The sequence below is a fragment of the Theileria equi genome (genome assembly GCF_000342415.1).
Source record: "Theileria equi strain WA chromosome 4 map unlocalized gcontig_1105316255039, whole genome shotgun sequence".
Lineage (NCBI taxonomy): Eukaryota > Apicomplexa > Aconoidasida > Piroplasmida > Theileriidae > Theileria > Theileria equi.
This window is the reverse complement of record NW_004668229.1, coordinates 1-18,790: the sequence shown is the minus strand read 5'-3', so window position 1 is coordinate 18,790 and position 18,790 is coordinate 1. Positions and strand designations below refer to the sequence as shown.

General features: G+C 39.1%; 9 protein-coding genes across 9 annotated transcripts, besides 1 other annotated feature; 6 read left to right on the top strand and 3 right to left on the bottom strand.

Moving 5' to 3' along the window:
• Positions 1-70: 70 nt before the first annotated feature.
• Positions 71-2,569, bottom strand: BEWA_051360 (oxidoreductase, aldo/keto reductase family member protein; the record flags this gene model as incomplete). The annotated part of the gene is made up of 1 exon (XM_004832479.1): positions 71-2,569. One exon carries the CDS (start codon positions 2,567-2,569, stop codon positions 71-73), a length of 2,499 nt encoding a protein of 832 aa, XP_004832536.1.
• Positions 2,570-2,725: 156 nt separating this feature from the next.
• Positions 2,726-3,939, top strand: BEWA_051350 (3' exoribonuclease family, domain 1 containing protein; the record flags this gene model as incomplete). Its single annotated transcript, XM_004832478.1, has 7 exons — positions 2,726-2,972; positions 3,018-3,266; positions 3,300-3,404; positions 3,439-3,506; positions 3,543-3,642; positions 3,680-3,775; positions 3,808-3,939. Exons 1-7 carry the CDS (start codon positions 2,805-2,807, stop codon positions 3,937-3,939), a joined length of 918 nt encoding a protein of 305 aa, XP_004832535.1. The 5' UTR covers positions 2,726-2,804.
• A 720-nt stretch (positions 3,940-4,659) lies between these two features.
• On the top strand, positions 4,660-5,415 carry BEWA_051340 (signal peptide containing protein; the record flags this gene model as incomplete). The annotated part of the gene is made up of 1 exon (XM_004832477.1): positions 4,660-5,415. One exon carries the CDS (start codon positions 4,660-4,662, stop codon positions 5,413-5,415), a length of 756 nt encoding a protein of 251 aa, XP_004832534.1.
• An 826-nt stretch (positions 5,416-6,241) lies between these two features.
• On the top strand, positions 6,242-7,084 carry BEWA_051330 (hypothetical protein; the record flags this gene model as incomplete). The annotated part of the gene is made up of 1 exon (XM_004832476.1): positions 6,242-7,084. The coding sequence occupies one exon, from the start codon at positions 6,242-6,244 to the stop codon at positions 7,082-7,084; it is 843 nt and encodes a 280-aa protein (XP_004832533.1).
• A 72-nt stretch (positions 7,085-7,156) lies between these two features.
• Positions 7,157-7,837, bottom strand: BEWA_051320 (hypothetical protein; the record flags this gene model as incomplete). The annotated part of the gene is made up of 2 exons (XM_004832475.1): positions 7,157-7,699; positions 7,733-7,837. The coding sequence occupies 2 exons, from the start codon at positions 7,835-7,837 to the stop codon at positions 7,157-7,159; spliced, it is 648 nt and encodes a 215-aa protein (XP_004832532.1).
• A 1,592-nt stretch (positions 7,838-9,429) lies between these two features.
• On the top strand, positions 9,430-10,776 carry BEWA_051310 (conserved hypothetical protein; the record flags this gene model as incomplete). The annotated part of the gene is made up of 1 exon (XM_004832474.1): positions 9,430-10,776. The coding sequence occupies one exon, from the start codon at positions 9,430-9,432 to the stop codon at positions 10,774-10,776; it is 1,347 nt and encodes a 448-aa protein (XP_004832531.1).
• Positions 10,777-10,887: 111 nt separating this feature from the next.
• Positions 10,888-11,497, bottom strand: BEWA_051300 (signal peptide containing protein). The gene has a single exon (XM_004832473.1). The coding sequence runs from the start codon at positions 11,443-11,445 to the stop codon at positions 10,981-10,983; it is 465 nt and encodes a 154-aa protein (XP_004832530.1). The 5' UTR covers positions 11,446-11,497; the 3' UTR covers positions 10,888-10,980.
• A 1,605-nt stretch (positions 11,498-13,102) lies between these two features.
• On the top strand, positions 13,103-14,614 carry BEWA_051290 (104 kDa microneme-rhoptry antigen precursor, putative; the record flags this gene model as incomplete). The annotated part of the gene is made up of 1 exon (XM_004832472.1): positions 13,103-14,614. One exon carries the CDS (start codon positions 13,103-13,105, stop codon positions 14,612-14,614), a length of 1,512 nt encoding a protein of 503 aa, XP_004832529.1.
• A 1,018-nt stretch (positions 14,615-15,632) lies between these two features.
• Positions 15,633-16,460, top strand: BEWA_051280 (hypothetical protein; the record flags this gene model as incomplete). Its single annotated transcript, XM_004832471.1, has 1 exon — positions 15,633-16,460. One exon carries the CDS (start codon positions 15,633-15,635, stop codon positions 16,458-16,460), a length of 828 nt encoding a protein of 275 aa, XP_004832528.1.
• Positions 16,461-18,076: 1,616 nt separating this feature from the next.
• Positions 18,077-18,783: a microsatellite.
• Between the last annotated feature and the right edge of the window lie 7 nt (positions 18,784-18,790).

Genomic DNA, 18,790 nt, shown 5'->3' with positions numbered 1-18,790 from the left:
AGTTCTAATGAAAGGCTCAATGTTTATTCGTGTTATTAACAAAACAATAGCCAAGAATACAAGTTCCGAGCTATTGTACTATTCTTAGTGGATCTCTCCACTTCCAATGGACTTGATTGATCTTTCTCTCCATTAAGTCTGTGATAGGAAGCTCTGGATTCAAACAGTGCACATTTTCTCTCAACTGATACAGGTCGCTGGCTCCAATTATAGTATTACATATAAATGGTCTCGTGTAAACCCATCGTAAGGCCATCACAGAAAGATTTGGAAGCTTAAAGCTCAATGCGATTTCGTAGTATTCTTGTACGGCTTTTGCTGCAAGGGAACCTCTGTAACGAGTCATGTATGAAGGGAACCTCAACAGTCTTGCTGAAGTAGTTGCGTCCATATACTCCAGGTACTTTCCAGTTAAAATCCCACCGGCTAAGGCACCATATGCTATGATGCCAATTCCCGTATTTTGTGGTCTAGCTAGTTCAATAAAACCTTTTTCTAGATCGTTTCTGCAAAGTAAATTGTAATTTAGCTGTACCGATGCTGGTTCTTGAATATTCATGGCCTTAGAGAGATGCCAAAATTTCAATACTCCCCAAGGAGTCTCGTTAGAAAGACCCCAAGCTCGTATTTTTCCCTGTTTAATCAATAAATCAATTGCTTCCAACTGCTCCTCCATAGGTACAGGGGAATAATCATTCATTGAATCAACATCAAAAAGAACTTGTTCATAATCCCCCGTTTCATGCATAGGTACATATCTATCAGGCCAGTGAAATTGAAGCAAATCTATGTAATCAGTTCCAAGTCTTTCTAGTGAGTTATCAACTGCCTTTATTATATTTTCTTTCGACAAACTTGTATCTCTTAGCCATTCTAAGTTGGGACTCCTAGATGCTATTTTTGTGGAAATAATAACTTTGGAACGAAAGTTTTCACCTCTATTCTTTATCCATTTACCCAAAATTCTTTCTGCGGTACCAAATCTCTCCGGAGAAGCTGGTAGAGGGTATAGCTCTGCGGTATCGAAAAAGTTGATTGTGCAATTATCATAGGCATAATCTAGCATCTTAAATGCATCAGCTTCAGAAACGCTAGAACCAAATGACATTGTACCCAATGCTATCTCAGATACTACCAGTTGACTGTTACCCAGCCTGCGATATCTAATTGGTGGAACATTTTCGTTATCTTTTATTTCCACCGTAGGCCAAAAGTTTTGGTATTCTCTATAATATCCATATGGCGCCGCTTCTTCATCTACTTCTTCTCCAACTCGTACCGCAAATTTCATTCTGAGAAAATCATCAAGCTTCGGTTGCCGAAAAATGCCAGTATCAGGAGTTTTTCTAGGGAACATGGTAGGAAAACAATCTCGTTCATTAAAATAGTTCTTGGGTATATAAGCCTTTGGACCCATCTGTGGTTTCTGTGGAATTGGTATTATCTTCTTATCTTTTAATTTATAAGCATCAGATGACCCCAGTTCAATAGAAGATTTTACAAACTCCATACTTGATCTTTGGTACGTCCATGTATAGTTCCTTGCAGAATCATGCAACACTGTTATATGATCATAACCAGGAATATCTTCTCTATGTTCGACAACAGTTATATTTGGTAAGAATGTGGCCGGAAGTCCCGGTAGTGGTACAAAATTAATTTCATGGTTTCCGTGCGGGAAAAAGTGATATCCATATTTTTTGTTACGTGTTATATACATAAATACCTCCTCGTCATATAGTGATTTAAGTTTTTGTGCATTTTCAGAATCGATATACCATGGAAGACCTAGGCTGCCAATCCGAACATCTATTTCAACTCCTTTCACATTAATGGTTGTTACAGGTAACTTTAGAATCTTCTCAGACTTTTCTTCAAGAGTTTCAAGGGGTTTAAATAAATGCTTGTATTTTTCCCACAAAACCTGAGCTTCTTCATTCCTAGGTTTTCGTTTTTTCTCATTAGCATTGGAATAATACTTATCTCCAGTAAGTCTTTTTGGATCACCAAATATTATGTCATCAACATCAAAATTATAGTTTTTTTCCTCAGAATCTACATTAGAGTCTTTATGTGCACCTTTTGAAGTTTCCTCCGGAATTTTTGCATTATTTTTCTTCCTTGATTTGACTATGATATGACGTCTGTATGAGTTATTGGAACAATTTCTTCCATCATTAACATTTACTAGCGATAATTTGGTGCCTATAAAAAAGTATCTAGGTCTACTCCTCAAAAATGTGTACAATCCAGGTAGGCTTTGTTTCCTTTTTTCTACATTTTTCACCCTGGAATCCCTGCTTCTGGAATATATCTGTTGAAAGAAAGTTGATCCATGTAGTTTTGAGCGATCCTTAAGAGTGGTATTTGGAGCTCTTGTGTTAAATTTAATACATGGTATATCAACGTGGTCAATAGCCGTCTTGAAATTATTAAAATATCCAGAAAATCTCGAAACAGAATGGACATGTTGAATATAACATTGAAATACGAGGTAAAACTTTGAAAATAAGATGAAATGTGTTAAAGCAACGAGAGAGCAGATGAATTGCAGGCCTTTAGGCCGCATTGTGTAATTCAAATTACTACATTTGCAAGGTGTTATAAATGTTTTAAAATAATGCGTTTGTCTATTTTATTAATCTAATTTTTGGTCACTAGTTCCTAGAAATTGGGTTTCGATTCCTTCTACCAACGTCCATGGGATTCCTAAGGGTTATCATTTGCAATATACTGCTTAAGATGAGATCTACTATTCTTAATACCTATCCTGTAGAAATTAGTTCTTACTACACACTGTCCGAATGAAGGCTAAGGATAACAAGGATATAGATTTCGTACAAAATCGATTCTCCGATACATCAACACTGTTGATTGGAGAAAGGGCCCTTCTAAATGGTATCAGAATCGATGGAAGGCAACTGGATAGCTATAGAAATATAAATATCGAGTTTATAGGTCCACCTGGCAGTGTAAGTTCTTACTTTCTGTTATACAGTTAATTTAAATATCTTCAGGTCATTATATCCTTTGGAAATACCACTGTATTTTCTTCTGTATGTGCTGAAGTTGTAGAACCTAACAGCGAAAGACCAAATGAAGGATTTCTCTTCTTCAATGCAGAGCTCATGCCACTTACATCAGGACTCTACGAACCTGGCAAAGCTAGTGAACTCGAACAGAACATTTCTTGCTTTATTGAGAGCGTATTTAAGGAATCAGGGTCTCTGAACTTGGAATCTCTCTGCATAACAAGCGGGAAACATGTAAGTTTATAGACAAATTCACAAAGTTTTTAGGTATGGGCCATAAGGGTATACATTCATGTTCTTCAAGACGATGGTAATCTTTTTGATGTCTGTTCATTTTCTGCACTGGCCTCCCTACTACACTATCGCATCCAGGTAGTTGCTTGTGAAGAAACTTCAAATCATTTAGGAAGTTAAAGTTGTTGATGATACTGTAAAAATTTCAGAAATAAACTGGCATAAAGGCACTCCTCTAAAGTTTGTGTATTAATTATATAAATCAAATGCGTTTAGCATTTATAATATTCCTATTCCGATTAATATCTTGATACTAACTGAGGAACGATTTTTGGTAGACCCTACCATTTTTGAAGAACAAATAAACTCGACACAGGCAAGTGAATATGCTAAATTTAACATGAATTATACAGATATTTCTAGTATTTAATCAATTCGGAGAAGTGATATGGGTACAAAAACCCGGCGGAATACCTGTAATGCTAGATATAATTAAAACGGCTATTGAGGTTTGTTGTTGCTATTAAAACACTTTAAGCAGATTGGAGAAAGGAAAACAAAGCAACTTTATTCCCTATTGAGGAAAGAATTGGCATCTAATGAGGAAATGAATAAAAATGTGTTAAAATATGTGAACAAACATTACTCAACTCCAGTAATCGACCTGGAATAACAAACATAATAGTGCGGTTGACTTATTTTTATTCTTGCACGATCGTGGTAATTTATTTAAAATACTTATTTCTAGTTACTAACTTTAGGTGCAGTTTTCAGGGTCAGGTGTTAGTTTGATAGAAAATAGAAATAAGATTCATTTGAGCTCTACTCGGTTAACAACTAGAAATTTATTTAATCTGATATAAGAATGTTATGGCATTCTTTTCTGGTTGTTTTTATTTATCTCCTTTATGGCATGGATTTCATTCATCCCCTAGGGATTTTATGACGCATAAAAATATGCGTTATCGTTGGAAATGAACAGTTACTAATGTATACTGCAATATTTCTCCTAGTATTATAGGATATTGTATAAACGAATACCGGATTTCATCTGTTTAGATTCATCTTCTAACTCACAGGGCTTTAGGATATCTCTGTTGAATTAAGAAAATCTCTTATTTAAATTAAAAATAGTATTATATCAAGTCCTTGAACCTTGAAGTATCTTGCAGGGTTTTAGAAATTCTCGCAGTACGTCTTGTATATTTGACACCTTTGAGAATACGAAAGTACTGACCCAAGATTCTAAGAACAACATGGAATACATAAAAATACTTATGTAAGAAAATTTTAACATCTAGTCACGAATAATATGGGTGATTATCAACAGCAAAACGGATTGTTCAAAGAATTAGGAATCTCTTAAATAGACTAATACAACGGAATAAAGAAAATGTCAATACAAAAATTAGTATTTTCGTTTATATTCTTAATTTTAGCAAACTATGGTTCTCTGGAATTCATTCCTGTATTTAGAACAAAAGTAGTTTTGAATATAGATCTATCATCAGTACTACCAGAACAGGTTACAGTTGAAACAATAGATGGTTCTAACACTCTGCATTATTCAATTGATCCAATATTTGATGAACATTACAAAATAGGTGAGATAAGGAATTATGGTGTACTAATTTCTGAGGATAGTCCTATGGCCATACGAAGGCGCGTAAGTCTGGTTGCTAACATCTTTGGTATAATTTACGTTCAAGTAGATAATGTTTATTGTTCTCCATATGGTATATTTGAAAAGCATATAGAAGAACTTGTAAAAGAACCAGATGATAACGCCTATAAAGCAGTAAATAGGACTCCTATAACACTCGATATAGAAAAGCTCCCATATAAACACCCATTTATTAATGAAAAGGTAGAGAGTTCTGGCGGTACAAGGTATGCAACACATGCACTTTTGAGGCCTTATGTATCAATTGGTTTGATAAAATATGGTGAATATGTTATTGATGACAGGGTAGATGATGTTATGAATAAAGCTGTGGTGGTTGGAATGAATCCTATGGGGAAGAAAATGATTATTATAACAACACTCGCAAAAGATGCAACTTATTCTACCCTTGTATATGAAGTAGTGCAACAGGAGAATGGCCTACCGTTCACTCTAAGGAGTTACAATTCTGTAGAGATATTTTAGGATACTGTTACTTTAAACTATTTTCGGGGAGAACTCCAGACAAAATATAATTATGGAAATACTTGATGGCAGAAAACTATCTTATACAAAGTTTATCCATAAAAATAATCAGAGTATATTAACCTTACACGCATGTAAACGTTTTTAACATACGCGAGTTTAAAGTAATTTTTTAATTTATCATTTATTACACCAAATAATCTATGTTTACATATATTTAAAAATGTAAATATAGACAAGCAACTTATAGAGTATCACAGATGCCCCTAATTATTGTGTTTATAACTTTATTTTTGTTGCTCCGTGAAAATATATTCCTTAAAATACAGCGATAGTCTGAAATTAGAATCATACAATACAAAAACAATTTTAAAGCCATTCTTAGTTTTAAAAAAGCTACTTGAACCAGATATAAGGTTATAATGTGGATTTATGATACGTTATTGTCCTCGAAATGTTTTAATCATGTAATGCATTTTTCATGGTTCAATACATCTTAATATCAAATTTATCTGGTATGGGAGTCGAAATCTTTTGGTGAAAATATCGATTGTTAGATATTTCTTATTTTAGAGATATATTCTCTAAAATACATCATCTTAGGCTCTTTAACTACGATGAATAAGCATTGGAAGTCCATTCCGATAGAGATAACGGCAATGGCCATTTTCACGGTTATTCCAAAAAGTTAAACGGCACAGGCATCGATAAATGGTTAATTCCAAAAGGAACATTGTATTCTGACTCCAAAAAAGGACTCAGGACACGTAAACGACCAGAGGGTCGGGGAGTAACCATTAAAATCCAAAATTCGGCAACGTAAACAATGATTTCCGAGGAAAGGTCTCCTTTAGGCTCGTTGTTAAGCCGAGGGAACCTCCAGAGGAAGTCATCACACCTGAATAAAACAATAGGGGACGACAACGTCGGAATGCAAACTGCAGCGAGTGAAATCTCAACTTCACGAGCTGAAACGATAAAAGGTGTCACAAATCCAACATTAATATCAACAAGTGATGTAGCTGACAACAGGTCTACGTTATCCCTCGTTGAAGGGCAATGCCTACCTGAATCTAATCAAAAAATCTTTTCTAAATGGGTACGAGCTTGCGATTATACAGAGAGTAAACAGGGAAACATATTGCCTCTTAAAAAGCAACAAAAACATGATGATAGTGGAAGAATAAGACCCAAACCAATCGTTAAACAAACTGGTATAACCTACCGTGCATCATTCCAAACTGACGACAAAGAGTTCAACAATGACATACTTGGCACTAGAAGACTTTATTATAATCTAGCTGACGTAAGGTTAGCGTTAACCCTGGACGAATTGCAATGTGGACCTGAATTTAATCGAAAAAACCTCTTATATAAACAGGTGGCGACTTGTAAAACTACCCAGATTATACGTGGGATAAACAAGCCTTCTGAAAGACAAGGTGGTAATAAAATAATGGCGCTTATAGTAATCGTTGAAGAAAGAGCTCCAGAAGAAAAACTGGAAGACATCTTTGGGAGATTCGCTGGAATCCTCACTAAGAGGATAAACTCAAATGGTCAAGAAATCAAGGTCAGGTCGAAATACAGTCGAAAAATCTTATTTATAAAGGCCTGTTCTGATTATTCCCCAAACCTACGGAAAATCCGTAGGAGTCAAGAAGGGTAGGAACTAATCACGCACATATAACAATCCGGTACGTACGGGGTAGGTAATTTGTTGTATGAATTGAAATATACCTTATTGAAGTGGTCTATATCCTAAAAAGAGTGGTCCACCATACCCGGACCTGAGTATAAAAATACCAATTAGTACAACAGCCAAGAAAAGAAAGAAAACATATACAAGCATAACTGCACGTTCGTTCGTATGAATTCTTTCAGCGACTTTCTGATTGTATTCTCCACTACTTCCTTCATTATGACCTTCCATTATAAAGATTCCACCATTATAGCGAACCTTACTAATTCTTCCAGATGAAAACTTCAGTTTATCGAGACCGGAACCCCTATCATCTTTTAAAAATTTCATAACTTCTGGTAGCTCACTCTTTCCAAAGGAGTTGGAGTCTCCGAAAGCATATCCATTCCAATTGTCATTAGACCATGGAACAAAGTAATAGTCCACATTTCGTACATGCTTTGCACTAAATAAATGCAGCCCAATCAACAAAGGATAATTAACATCATTAGCATAGTATACATTCACATAGCTGACGTCGATAAAGGGTGAATGTATATTGACCTTTTGGCCATTGTACATGAAGCATTTAACTGTGAATCTCTGAGAACTAGTAAATAATTTGTGAGAATAAACTGAGTAATCGCTAGTATCGTAACAATCAACAATTACTTCTATATTATCGTAATAGTAGTCTGTTTTTTCACCGATATTGATTTCAATAGCAAATTGGTTGGACATTGTCTTTAGGTGTCTAATTTATGTTTTTATCGTTTAAATATTCTCAAAGGAAGGGATACATATCATGAAAAATAGTTTATGAATTTTACGTACAAACAATATATATAACTTGCATTTATTTAAGCTAATAGCAGGGTAAAGTTAAGGCCAACTGTCATGCATGTGTTCTGCCTCCCCATACAATGCTATAAGTGATAGATTTGCCGAGGATATTTCCATGTATAGCAAAAGGTATTATACATAAGCTTAATGCAGGTCGTTTTAGTATTGCTTTAGATAGCTATTTCTTGGCATGTTGTAATGGATAAAGTAGACGAGTGAGATACTGGACATTATGGCAGTTTTAGGCCTTTTGGTACGAATAATACAACAAAATTGCACAGTGATAAGGCAAATCCAATCGCCGGTATCATTAATATTAAGTCAGAAATGCAGGCCGAAAAAGAATATTTTCATGTACATGCAGATAGATAAAGTTCTACCACCATTCGCCGTTTTTGGAGCGAATATTTGTTTCCTTTTCTAGCCATAATTTGGCTTTTATAATGCTGTAGTACTCTAGTTTGTAACTTTGTTGTAGTTCACATTGTGCTTACGATCCTACATTTGCATCTCATTATTCCTCTTTGCAAGAATCTGGGTTGATAGGCGATATCACATGTTAGACTATATGGTATATGTTGTAGTGGAAAACACTGTAGTTAGTTCCGGTAACCTTTGTAGAGGACAGTCTCTCTTGGTAGGTTGATGTTATGGTGAGTAGGACTGAGTGACGTCTATGGAAACTTCAGCTTTCCCCTAGACTTTGAGGAACTGCAAACCATGTAGAGTTGTAGTAGATCGATGTGGGTCTCAGAAGTAGTATAGTGTTGCAGATGCCACTTAGTTATCCAAGCACCATGCCAGTGTCTGGAGGAGAGGTGACCTGAGATGCCACGAATGTGATGGCAGAGTGTTAGACCAGATATGGTAATTTTCATGGGTTAATTCCGGATTGCAGCCACACAACCTCCATCCAGTGAATCCATTGGTCATGTTCTGGAGAGAGTTGTGGTGAACCATTGACTGAGTAGTACCTATAGACGTATACATAAGCAACATAGACAGGGATAATGATGTATAAATGTACTTTTGGATAGTAGGTCAAGGCTGGGTGTGTCTACAAACCGGAAGGTGACCATTACTCTTCCTGTGAGTCTGTTCACTTTGGAGTAGTAGGGACTCTCTCTGGAACACTCCTGAGAGACAAAAGACCACGTATTTTCATCGGTACTGATGCCGTGTCTAGTTGCCAGAGTACTAGTGAATTAGAGAGTAAACTCTAGTTGTCTTAAGCACCGGTGGGGTCAGTGAATAACTCTTCATCTTCTTCCTACAGTAGACACTTTAACTCTGGAAGTATGTCGTCTGATAGTATCTTTACTTGACATTTGTGATGGAAGTCGCCGAGGGGGTTGGAGTGCTGTGCCTTTAGTTCTTCCTCCACCAAGGCTTTTGCGTTCCGCCGAGATGAACCTTACGAGCATCTGGCTAGGAGAGGACATTACGGAGCCAGAACACCGTTTACTGCGGTTACGCCATAGTTGTTGAAGATGTTGTGGAGTTCCGGAGTGAGGAAGTTGTCTTCCGGGTTGAGGACTCTTCCTGCACTGGAACCTGCGAAGGACCTGGAGACGAGGCGGATGATCGACAAATACCACAGGTACATGTTCTTCTTCATAGGGTTTGCATTGGCGGCTAATCTGAACACGAGTCTTCTCACTGAGACTCTGTTTGAGTGTGACAACTTTGCTAACAAGTGCAACTTTTCCTACTTTGCGTCTGGGTTGGCTGCATTCCTACTCGCCTCCTTCACACTGCATTTGGACTTCAAATCCATGTTGGTATTCGGATGGTTGTTTGTGCCACTCCAAATCTCCCTGGTGTTGATTGGAGTGTTTGGAGAAGGCGTTGGAGCTCGCAATGCGTTCATCATTTGCTACGCAGTTTACGGCGCACTGGAAGGATTCACTCTCAAGTCGTGTACATTCGTCATATCGAGGTTCTTTCTGAACTCCACAATCTCCATTTTGTCTGCTGGTTACCCGGCCTCTGACATTGTCCTGGGTTGTTTTCAGTACCTGGTGGAGCATTTGGTGGGTTTGGAGACCACGTCCAGCATCAGACTCTGTTTGGCCTTGTGTCACTTGTTCCAAACGGTACTCACCATCATAGGATTGATCTGGGCCACTGTATTGTACTTCAAGTACAGTTCCAGAGGTTCAGAGGAGACTACCAGTACCAGGGACGAGTTTTCGAGGTTCACTCAGTTTCTGAGAGTGGCGTCTCACATCAGGTTTTACTACCCAAGGGTGATGTTATTTGGACTGACAAGCTTCATAGTTGCATTTTTCTTCCCCTGCTTGATCCCCTTCCTATTTGACATCTCTCACACTGCAAAGTTGGTGATATCTCTGACATTCACCTTGATGGACGTCATCGGCCTCGTCTACTCATCCACTGTTGATGAGACGGTAGACCCGTCTGGCAGGAATGAGTCTCAGTCCCACATCTCGTTTTTGTTTTTCAGGGACCTCCGCCTGTACGTTGCAGGTGTCCTTGCTCTGGCGATCTGTGCATTCACACTGTGGGCCAGATGCCAGGGTGACTATGAGTTTGTGAAGTCCGCAGAAGCGATCTTCTTCATCACAGTGGTCACGTGTTTTGTCGACGGCTACTTGTATGGAAGGGCACTCAATGGGTGCAACCCTATTCTGGAGTACTACAACACTCAGGTCGACGAGGAGGGCAACAAGATAGTTTCAGACGAGATCATCGAGATGAACAACACTGTAAACGACGTCTCAATGGTGTTGGAATACGTCTTTTCGGCGGTCTCACTCTGTGCCTCTAACGTGACTGAGGAACTCATCCTCAAGAGTCTAGCCAAGACTGCCTAAATGCGGTAGATATCCAGTTGGATACTCAGCAAAGACTGATTCTAAACTCTGTAATACTCATAAGACCGACCTAACAGCTTCATACACAAGTATGTACATGAGTAGAATGTATGTGAAGTGGTCAACAATCAGACTGTAAGTATTACAGCAGAGGTTAGTTATAAGATCAACGGCAATCAACCGAAAAATTGACCATTCCCAGATCTAGGAAGAACTTTGATGAGCAGCAGCCTTCAAGGACTCCTTGAGCTTGTTGAACAAGTTGTCATCTGGCAACTCATGGGCATGTGGGCAGCCAGCAGCCTTAAGCTTGGCAACGAAAGCCTCATGGGTGAGGACCTCGTGAACCTTACCATTGAAGCCCAAAAAGACATCCTCTCCATCAACCAAGGCAACGTGGACAACGGCGAGACCATCTTTCTTGCACTGAGAAACGGCATTAACCTTGGCAACCTTCTTGCCAGCTGGAGCAGTCCAGGTGAAGTGGCCAGCGCAGTTGAAACCCTCGACATCGGCACCAGCAGCAGCCTCGAAGACAACGGCCTTAAGATTATGGTGGTCACCATGAACTAGTTCACCGAGGGCGGCATCTGGGTTCTTGAAGTCCAAAACGGCAGCGGAAGCAGCGAGAACGCTGACAGCAGAGAAGAGGATAGCGGCGACTTTCATTCTGTAACGAATCCAAGGATTAAAGCGTGTGTGACGAGAAGACAAAGTGAATGAACATGCTGGCTAAGGCCGGCTGAGATGATGGGGAGAAGTCATGGGGGTGGCAGGGAAGAAGACAGGAGTGACCTATGTCCTTCCATGGTCCCTCTTGCTACCGTTTTCTGGCTGCTACGAGTACTCGTGGCATTACTGTACCCTGTTTGAGTGTTGTGAGTCTGAGATTGGCGTCTGGAGTCCACCATTATGGCCACTTGAGAGACCTCTCTTCCGGGACTTGTCTAATGAGTCATACACGTTCCCCTTTCAGCCCGTAGTGGTCATAACTGTTTGTAGTCCACTGTAGAGTCTCCTTCTTTGGTTGGTTGTTCCAGTGACCAACTATGTGTCTGTAGCGAAGCGGAGGACGAGTCCCGAAGAGTGAGGGATGCGAGCAGGCGACTGGAAGGAGCCTAAAAGAGTACTCTTCTCAGCACTACCAGAGGTAGTAATGACCTACCGACGTCGGAGACTAGGTAGTTTATAATGACTATCCGACTGAAGGGAGGATAGAGTGATGGTGACTATGAGTGTTTCTAATAGATGAGTCTTGTGACTGTGGCGACTGTAAGGAGCCCGTGTAACCATTGTAGATAACTTCTCCTGCTCCTCCACTCTCACTCAGTGGACTCTAATGGAGAGCCTCCATTCCACCTTCGGTGGTAGTGTCTCGAGAGGTTGACCTCTTAGTGTTACTTCCCAGTTGGATCAGTGACTATCATTCTAGTCTCATTTCTGACACATTCTACACTTGCATTCCTACTGCATCTACATCTTTCTTGTCATCTCTGCATCTCTCTTGCTTTAACTATTGGCTGCTCTCTACTCCAACATACTGTTGAGTGGACTGTGTTATGGACTCGGTGGAATTTTATGGAGAGTTGATAGATATTGAGGTTGTATCGACTGACGTGAGTGTTGACTGTACTACGGACGACTGTATTGATAGCTACTCATCTTGTTCTGTGGACAGTCTCTCTGACGGTGAGCTACTTGTGAGGGAGGATGAGTGTATGGAGAGTACTAATGGAGGAAGTGCTTGATAGAGATGTAGCATATAGTAACTAGGGGTGTGAATGATCATGTATCTTGGTACTGGACTCCACTGAATACACCAATGGGTGGGATAGTGGACATTCATTCGGGCTTTCTAAAGTAATAGAGGACACTGGACTATGAATTGTGATTTGGTCTTGCAGGACTAGGTGCTGTTCTATGGAAAACTGCTCCTGCTACTCTTAAAGGTCTTGGATATGCAGCTCTTGCAACAGGTGTTGCTGGATTAATCTGTTTTGGAGGTTGGTGGATCTACAAACGTTATTATAGAGACCCTCTTGTACGCCTTATCTAATGATACTCATGGGAAGTCTATGGAGACCCCTGGGTTAGGCAGATTTAATGGGTGTCTATGGAGATGCTCTGGTAGGGAGACTAGCTTGGATACTGACTAGTTGGTCTTAATTTGTTGGTTTGTTTTTGTTTCATGTTAGTTGTTTCTGTTCTTGTTGGGTAGTTTACTCTCTTCTCTAGGTCGACTACTGCAGGATCCTTTTTTAGCCTTTGGTCTCCCATTCATCCACACTGATCATTCTGGTCACACCAGTTGAGAGTTGGGAGTAGTATGAGGATCTTGGCAGTGCTATGGACGGTGTGTTTGGTAAGACTCTGTTACTGTGGGAGTGATTTACAACCACAAAATTCCCCTGAAGCTACTGGACAAGAATCTACAGAGGCTGTAAAGCCTTTAAGCCCTTTCCTCACCAAGGTCGATGGATCCTTATTCGATGTAGAGGAGGCTGAGGAATATGCTGTTAAGGTTCTAAAGCTCAAGGCTAAGAATGGTGTTACCGCTAAAAAGGTAAAGTACAATGGAAAGGACATATGGTCTGCCAGGGCTGTAGTTGGTTCTCCTTGCTCTTCGGCAGTACTGTATATGGATGGAGAGAAGCCTACTCTGGCTGTTTTAGAAACTAAAGGTCTTCTTGGTAAGGAAGGCACTGTCTACAAGTATCATGATGGTAAGAAGTGGAAGACTGGTAGTGAAGATGACCATAAAAAGAGGCGGGCTGCTCTGAAGAAGTATAAGCATGCACTTCCTGCCACTCTAGACCTTGTCACTCCAGATAGTAAGAAGATTGATGTGTATACAGAAACAGAATCCGAAGTATCCTTCCAGGAGTTTTCTCCGAAGAGGGCTTTCCACATCTCCTCTGTTGTAGACTCTGGAGCTACTCTATGGGAGGCTTCTGGAGCTGGCCAAAAGTGTAAACTTGTAGAGTCTTATGCTAAGGATGGTGTAGAACTTCTTTACCTGGAGACCTCAGAGAGTACTGGAACCAAGTCTAAGTACTTTGAAAAGACTGGTGGAGTATGGAAGAATATTAGTGAGAAGGAATTTAATGAGAAGGCAAAGGCATTGATTGGAGAATCTGGGAAGAACGCTTCTCTAAATATCTCTCATCCAAGTAGAATACTGTGCCAATCCTTCGACTACACCTTTGACGGTAATGCAGTCCAACTCATAGTTCCCAAGAGGGGTGTAACCGTTACAAAGTTGGTAGTTGGCACTGAAGAGGTTTATACCCTTTCATCTGGAGAAACATTCGAGTATGCTAAGGCATATCTTAACAAAGATGGTAGACCTGAACTTGTGTTGGTTACCCTAGACAATTCCTCCGGAGACTCAAAGAAGGCTTACTCTAGGAGTGAATGTGGTAAGTGGGTAGCATGTACCAATAGTGATGCCAAGAAGAAGAGCTTGAGGGATCCTGCAGATTATATATCAGACTTTGAACTTGACCTTGCATTAGCCAATAGCACTGACGAATGCAGTAGCTTTGAAGTAGATCTCCTTGGAGTTACTACAAAGTACTTCTATCCTAAACCAGGGTACCTTGCCAAGGAGATACGGGATGGTGAAAAGAAACTATGGAAATCTGTAAAAGCAACTTCTGATACGGTATTAGTGGGACGAAAGTCAGATGGATGTGACCACTGTTGTTCCTGTCTTATTTATGGGAAAGGTGATAAGGAAGTGCTGGAGATGACGCTGATAGTGCCTCCAACAAGGAGATGGTATTACTTTGAAAAGTTGGTGGAACATGGAGTGAAGTCGCTAGAGATGTATTTTTAAATAAGCTAAAGGATATTGTGACAGGGTCAGGATAATCTACTTCTACTGTAGCACCTCCTAGGACTCCTTATGAATGCTGCATCTTGATCACATTCCATTGGAGTGTGCATACTTAATTAATGGTAGTATCTTTACACTTATAGGTAGAGTGAATGTTACCAGTAGACTATTTATGAGTACCTCCCTTAGTAGACCCATAATTGGTCTCATTAGTAGGCTACCTTTTACTGGGTCCCTCCTGAGGGTCCATATTAGACAGAATTTTTAGTGACCATTATTAGATGCACCTTTTAGCAGACATAGTGGTATTAGTAGGTCCATGGAGACTCATTCAGAGTAGTGTTCTAGTAGACTCTTTAATGGACTCTTATGGAGTGTGTCTCTTAGTGAGTTGAGTGGGTAGTATCTAGTGAGTGTCGCTTGGTCTCCATCCAGAGGGTACCTTAGAGTAGGTCCATGGTAAGTAGTGTTATTGTAGGTCTATCCAGAGGGGTGATTTTTTATGGTGTCTTATGGAGTGTTATTCTGAGGTTGGATTTCTTGTGGGTGGATTCTAGGTACCTTTCTATACTGGGTTTTTTGATGAGACTTTTAGCAAGACCTTTTTAGAGGGTGTTTTCTAGGTACCTTTCAGTAGGCGATTTTTGTGGAGACTCTTTTAGAGGGTCATTACTAGGGTAGTCTTTAGTGAGTCATCTTATGGAGACTTTTTGAGTCGAAATCTTTTGGTGAAAAATATCGATTGTTAGATATTTCTTATTTTAGAGATATATTCTCTAAAATACACAATCTTAGGCTCTTTAACTACGATGAATAAGCATTGGAAGTCCATTCCGATAGAGATAACGGCAATGGCCATTTTCACGGTTATTCCAAAAAGTTAAACGGCACAGGCATCGATAAATGGTTAATTCCAAAAGGAACATTGTATTCTGACTCCAAAGAAGGACTCAGGACACGTAAACGACCAGAGGGTCGGGGAGTAACCATTAAAATCCAAAATTCGGCAACGTAAACAATGATTTCCGAGGAAAGGTCTCCTTTAGGCTCGTTGTTAAGCCGAGGGAACCTCCAGAGGAAGTCATCACACCTGAATAAAACAATAGGGGACGACAACGTCGGAATGCAAACTGCAGCGAGTGAAATCTCAACTTCACGAGCTGAAACGATAAAAGGTGTCACAAATCCAACATTAATATCAACAAGTGATGTAGCTGACAACAGGTCTACGTTATCCCTCGTTGAAGGGCAATGCCTACCTGAATCTAATCAAAAAATCTTTTCTAAATGGGTACGAGCTTGCGATCATACAGAGAGTAAACAGGGAAACATATTGCCTCTTAAAAAGCAACAAAAACATGATGATAGTGGAAGAATAAGACCCAAACCAATCGTTAAACAAACTGGTACAACCTACCGTGCATCATTCCAAACTGACGACAAAGAGTTCAACAATGACATACTTGGCACTAGAAGACTTTATTATAATCTAGCTGACGTAAGGTTAGCGTTAACCCTGGACGAATTGCAATGTGGACCTGAATTTAATCGAAAAAACTTCTTCTTATATAAACAGGTGGCGACTTGTAAAACTACCCAGTGTAGACGGGGGATAAACATAACTTTTAAAAAGCAAGGCGGTAATAAAACTATGGCGCTTATAGTAATCGTTGAAGAACCAGTAAGTCTCTCTAGGAGATTCGCTGGAATCCTCAGTAAGAGGATAAACTCAAATGGTCAAGAAATCAAGGTCAGGTCGAAATACAATCGAAAAATCTTATTTATAAAGGCCTGTTCTGATTATTCCCCAAACCTACAGGAAACTGTAGTGTCTACAAGGGTGTAGGAACTAATCACGCACATATAACAATCCGGTACGTACGGGGTAGGTAATTTGTTGTTGGAGACTTTTTTATAGGTTGATTTTTATGGGTAAATTCTAGGTCGATTTCTTGCATGCATTTTTTGTGGGTGTTTTTTTAGCAAGACTTATTAGGAGTATCTTTTTTTTATGAGGTTGGATTTCCTGGGTGACTTTTTTAGAGACTTTTGGCAAGACCTTTTTATGAGGTTCATTTTAGTAGTAGATTTTTTATGAGACTTTTAGCAAGACCTTTTTAGAGGGTGGATTCTAGGTACCTTTTTCTAGTGGATTTTTTATGGTGTTTTTTTAGTAGTGTTTTTTAGTGTCGATTTTTATAGTGGATTTTTTAGAGTGTTATTTTAAGGGTCATTTTAGTAGTGTCAATTCTAGGTAGGATTTTAGTAGTGGATTTTTTTACATGCAATTTATGGGTGTTTTTACCAAGACTTTTTTAGAGACTTTTTAGTAGTGCATTTCCTGGGGTGGATTCTAGGTAGGATTTTAGTAGTGGATTTTTTTACATGCATTTTAGTAGTAGATTTTTTAGATGCATTTTATGGGTCAGTTTTATGGTGTTTTTTAGTAGTGTTTTTTAGTGTCGATTTTTATAGTGGATTTTTAGAGGGTCATCTTATGGGTGTTATTTTAAGGTAGGATTTTGTGCATGCATTTTGTGGGTCATTTTCTAGGTACCTTTTTCTAGTGGATTTTATGAGGTTCATTTTAGTAGAGACTTTTAGCAAGACCTTTTCAGTAGGCGATTTTTTTAGAGTATTATTCTAGTATCATTTTTAGGTTAGTCTTAGTATCATTATAGTGAGTAGGTCATTTTCTAGGTACCTTTCTATACTGGATTTTTGGTGAGTATCTTTTAGAGGGTCCATCTTGAGTGTCGATTTTTTAGGGTGGATTTCTAGTGGTGTTTTTTAGTGTCGATTTTTATAGTGCATTTTGTGGGTCGATTCCAGGTTGGATTCTAGGTAGGATTTTTGGTGTCGATTTTATGAGGTTCATTTTAGGGTCCATTTTTTACATGCATTTTGTGGGTCAGTTTTTTAGACAAGTTTTTTTCATAAGATTTTTTGCATGCATTTTTCATTAGACTTATTAGGAGTATCTTTCATAGGTGCTTTTATGGAGACTTTTTATGGGTGTCAATTCTAGGTTGGATTTTTGGTAGACTCTTTTAGAGACTTATTGGTAGGTCATATCCAGGGGTGATTTTTGATGGTGTCTTTAGTGAGTAGTTTCTACTGGGGTAACTAAGTAGGTCCATCCAGAGGGTGGATTTTGTGCATGCATTTTTTGTGGGTCATCTTATGGAGACTTTTTAGTAGTGCATTTTTATGGGTCATTACTAGGGTAGTCTTTTAGTGAGTCATCTTATGGGTGTTTCTGCAGGTCAGATTTTTATGGGTCATTACTAGGGTCCATCTTGAGTGTCGATTTTTTGGTGGTGTTTCTGCAGGTAGATTTTTATGGGTCATTTTATGGAGACTCTTTTAGAGGGTGTTTTTTAGTGTCGATTTTTTGATGAGATTTTTACCAAGACTTTTTTAGACAAGTTTTTTCATAAGATTTTTTGCATGCATTTTTCATTAGACTTAGGATTAAGTTTTAGGATTAAGTTTAGGGTTTTAGGGTTTTAGGGTTTAGGGTTTTAGGGTTTTAGGGTTTAGGGTTTTAGGGTTTAGGGTTTAGGGTTTAGGGTTTAGGGTTTTAGGGTTTAGGGTTTTAGGGTTTAGGGTTTTAGGGGTTTTAGGGTTTTAGGGTTTTAGGGTTTTAGGGTTTTAGGGTTTAGGGTTTTAGGGTTTTAGGGTTTAGGGTTTAGGGGTTTTAGGGTTTAGGGTTTTAGGGTTTAGGGTTTTAGGGTTTTAGGGTTTTAGGGTTTTAGGGTTTAGGGTTTAGGGTTTTAGGGTTTAGGGTTTTAGGGTTTAGGGTTTTAGGGTTTTAGGGTTTTAGGTTTAGGGTTTTAGGGTTTTAGGTTTAGGGTTTAGGGTTTTAGGGTTTAGGTTTAGGGTTTTAGGGTTTTAGGGTTTTAGGGTTTTAGGGTTTTAGGGTTTTAGGGTTTTAGGGTTTAGGGTTTTAGGGTTTTAGGGTTTAGGGTTTTAGGGTTTAGGGTTTAGGGTTTAGGGTTTAGGGTTTTAGGGTTTAGGGTTTTAGGGGTTTAGGGTTTAGGGTTTTAGGGTTTTAGGGTTTAGGGTTTAGGGTTTAGGGTTTAGGGTTTAGGGTTTTTAGGGTTTTAGGGTTTTAGGGTTTTAGGGTTTTAGGGTTTAGGGTTTTAGGGTTTTAGGGTTTTAGGGTTTTAGGGT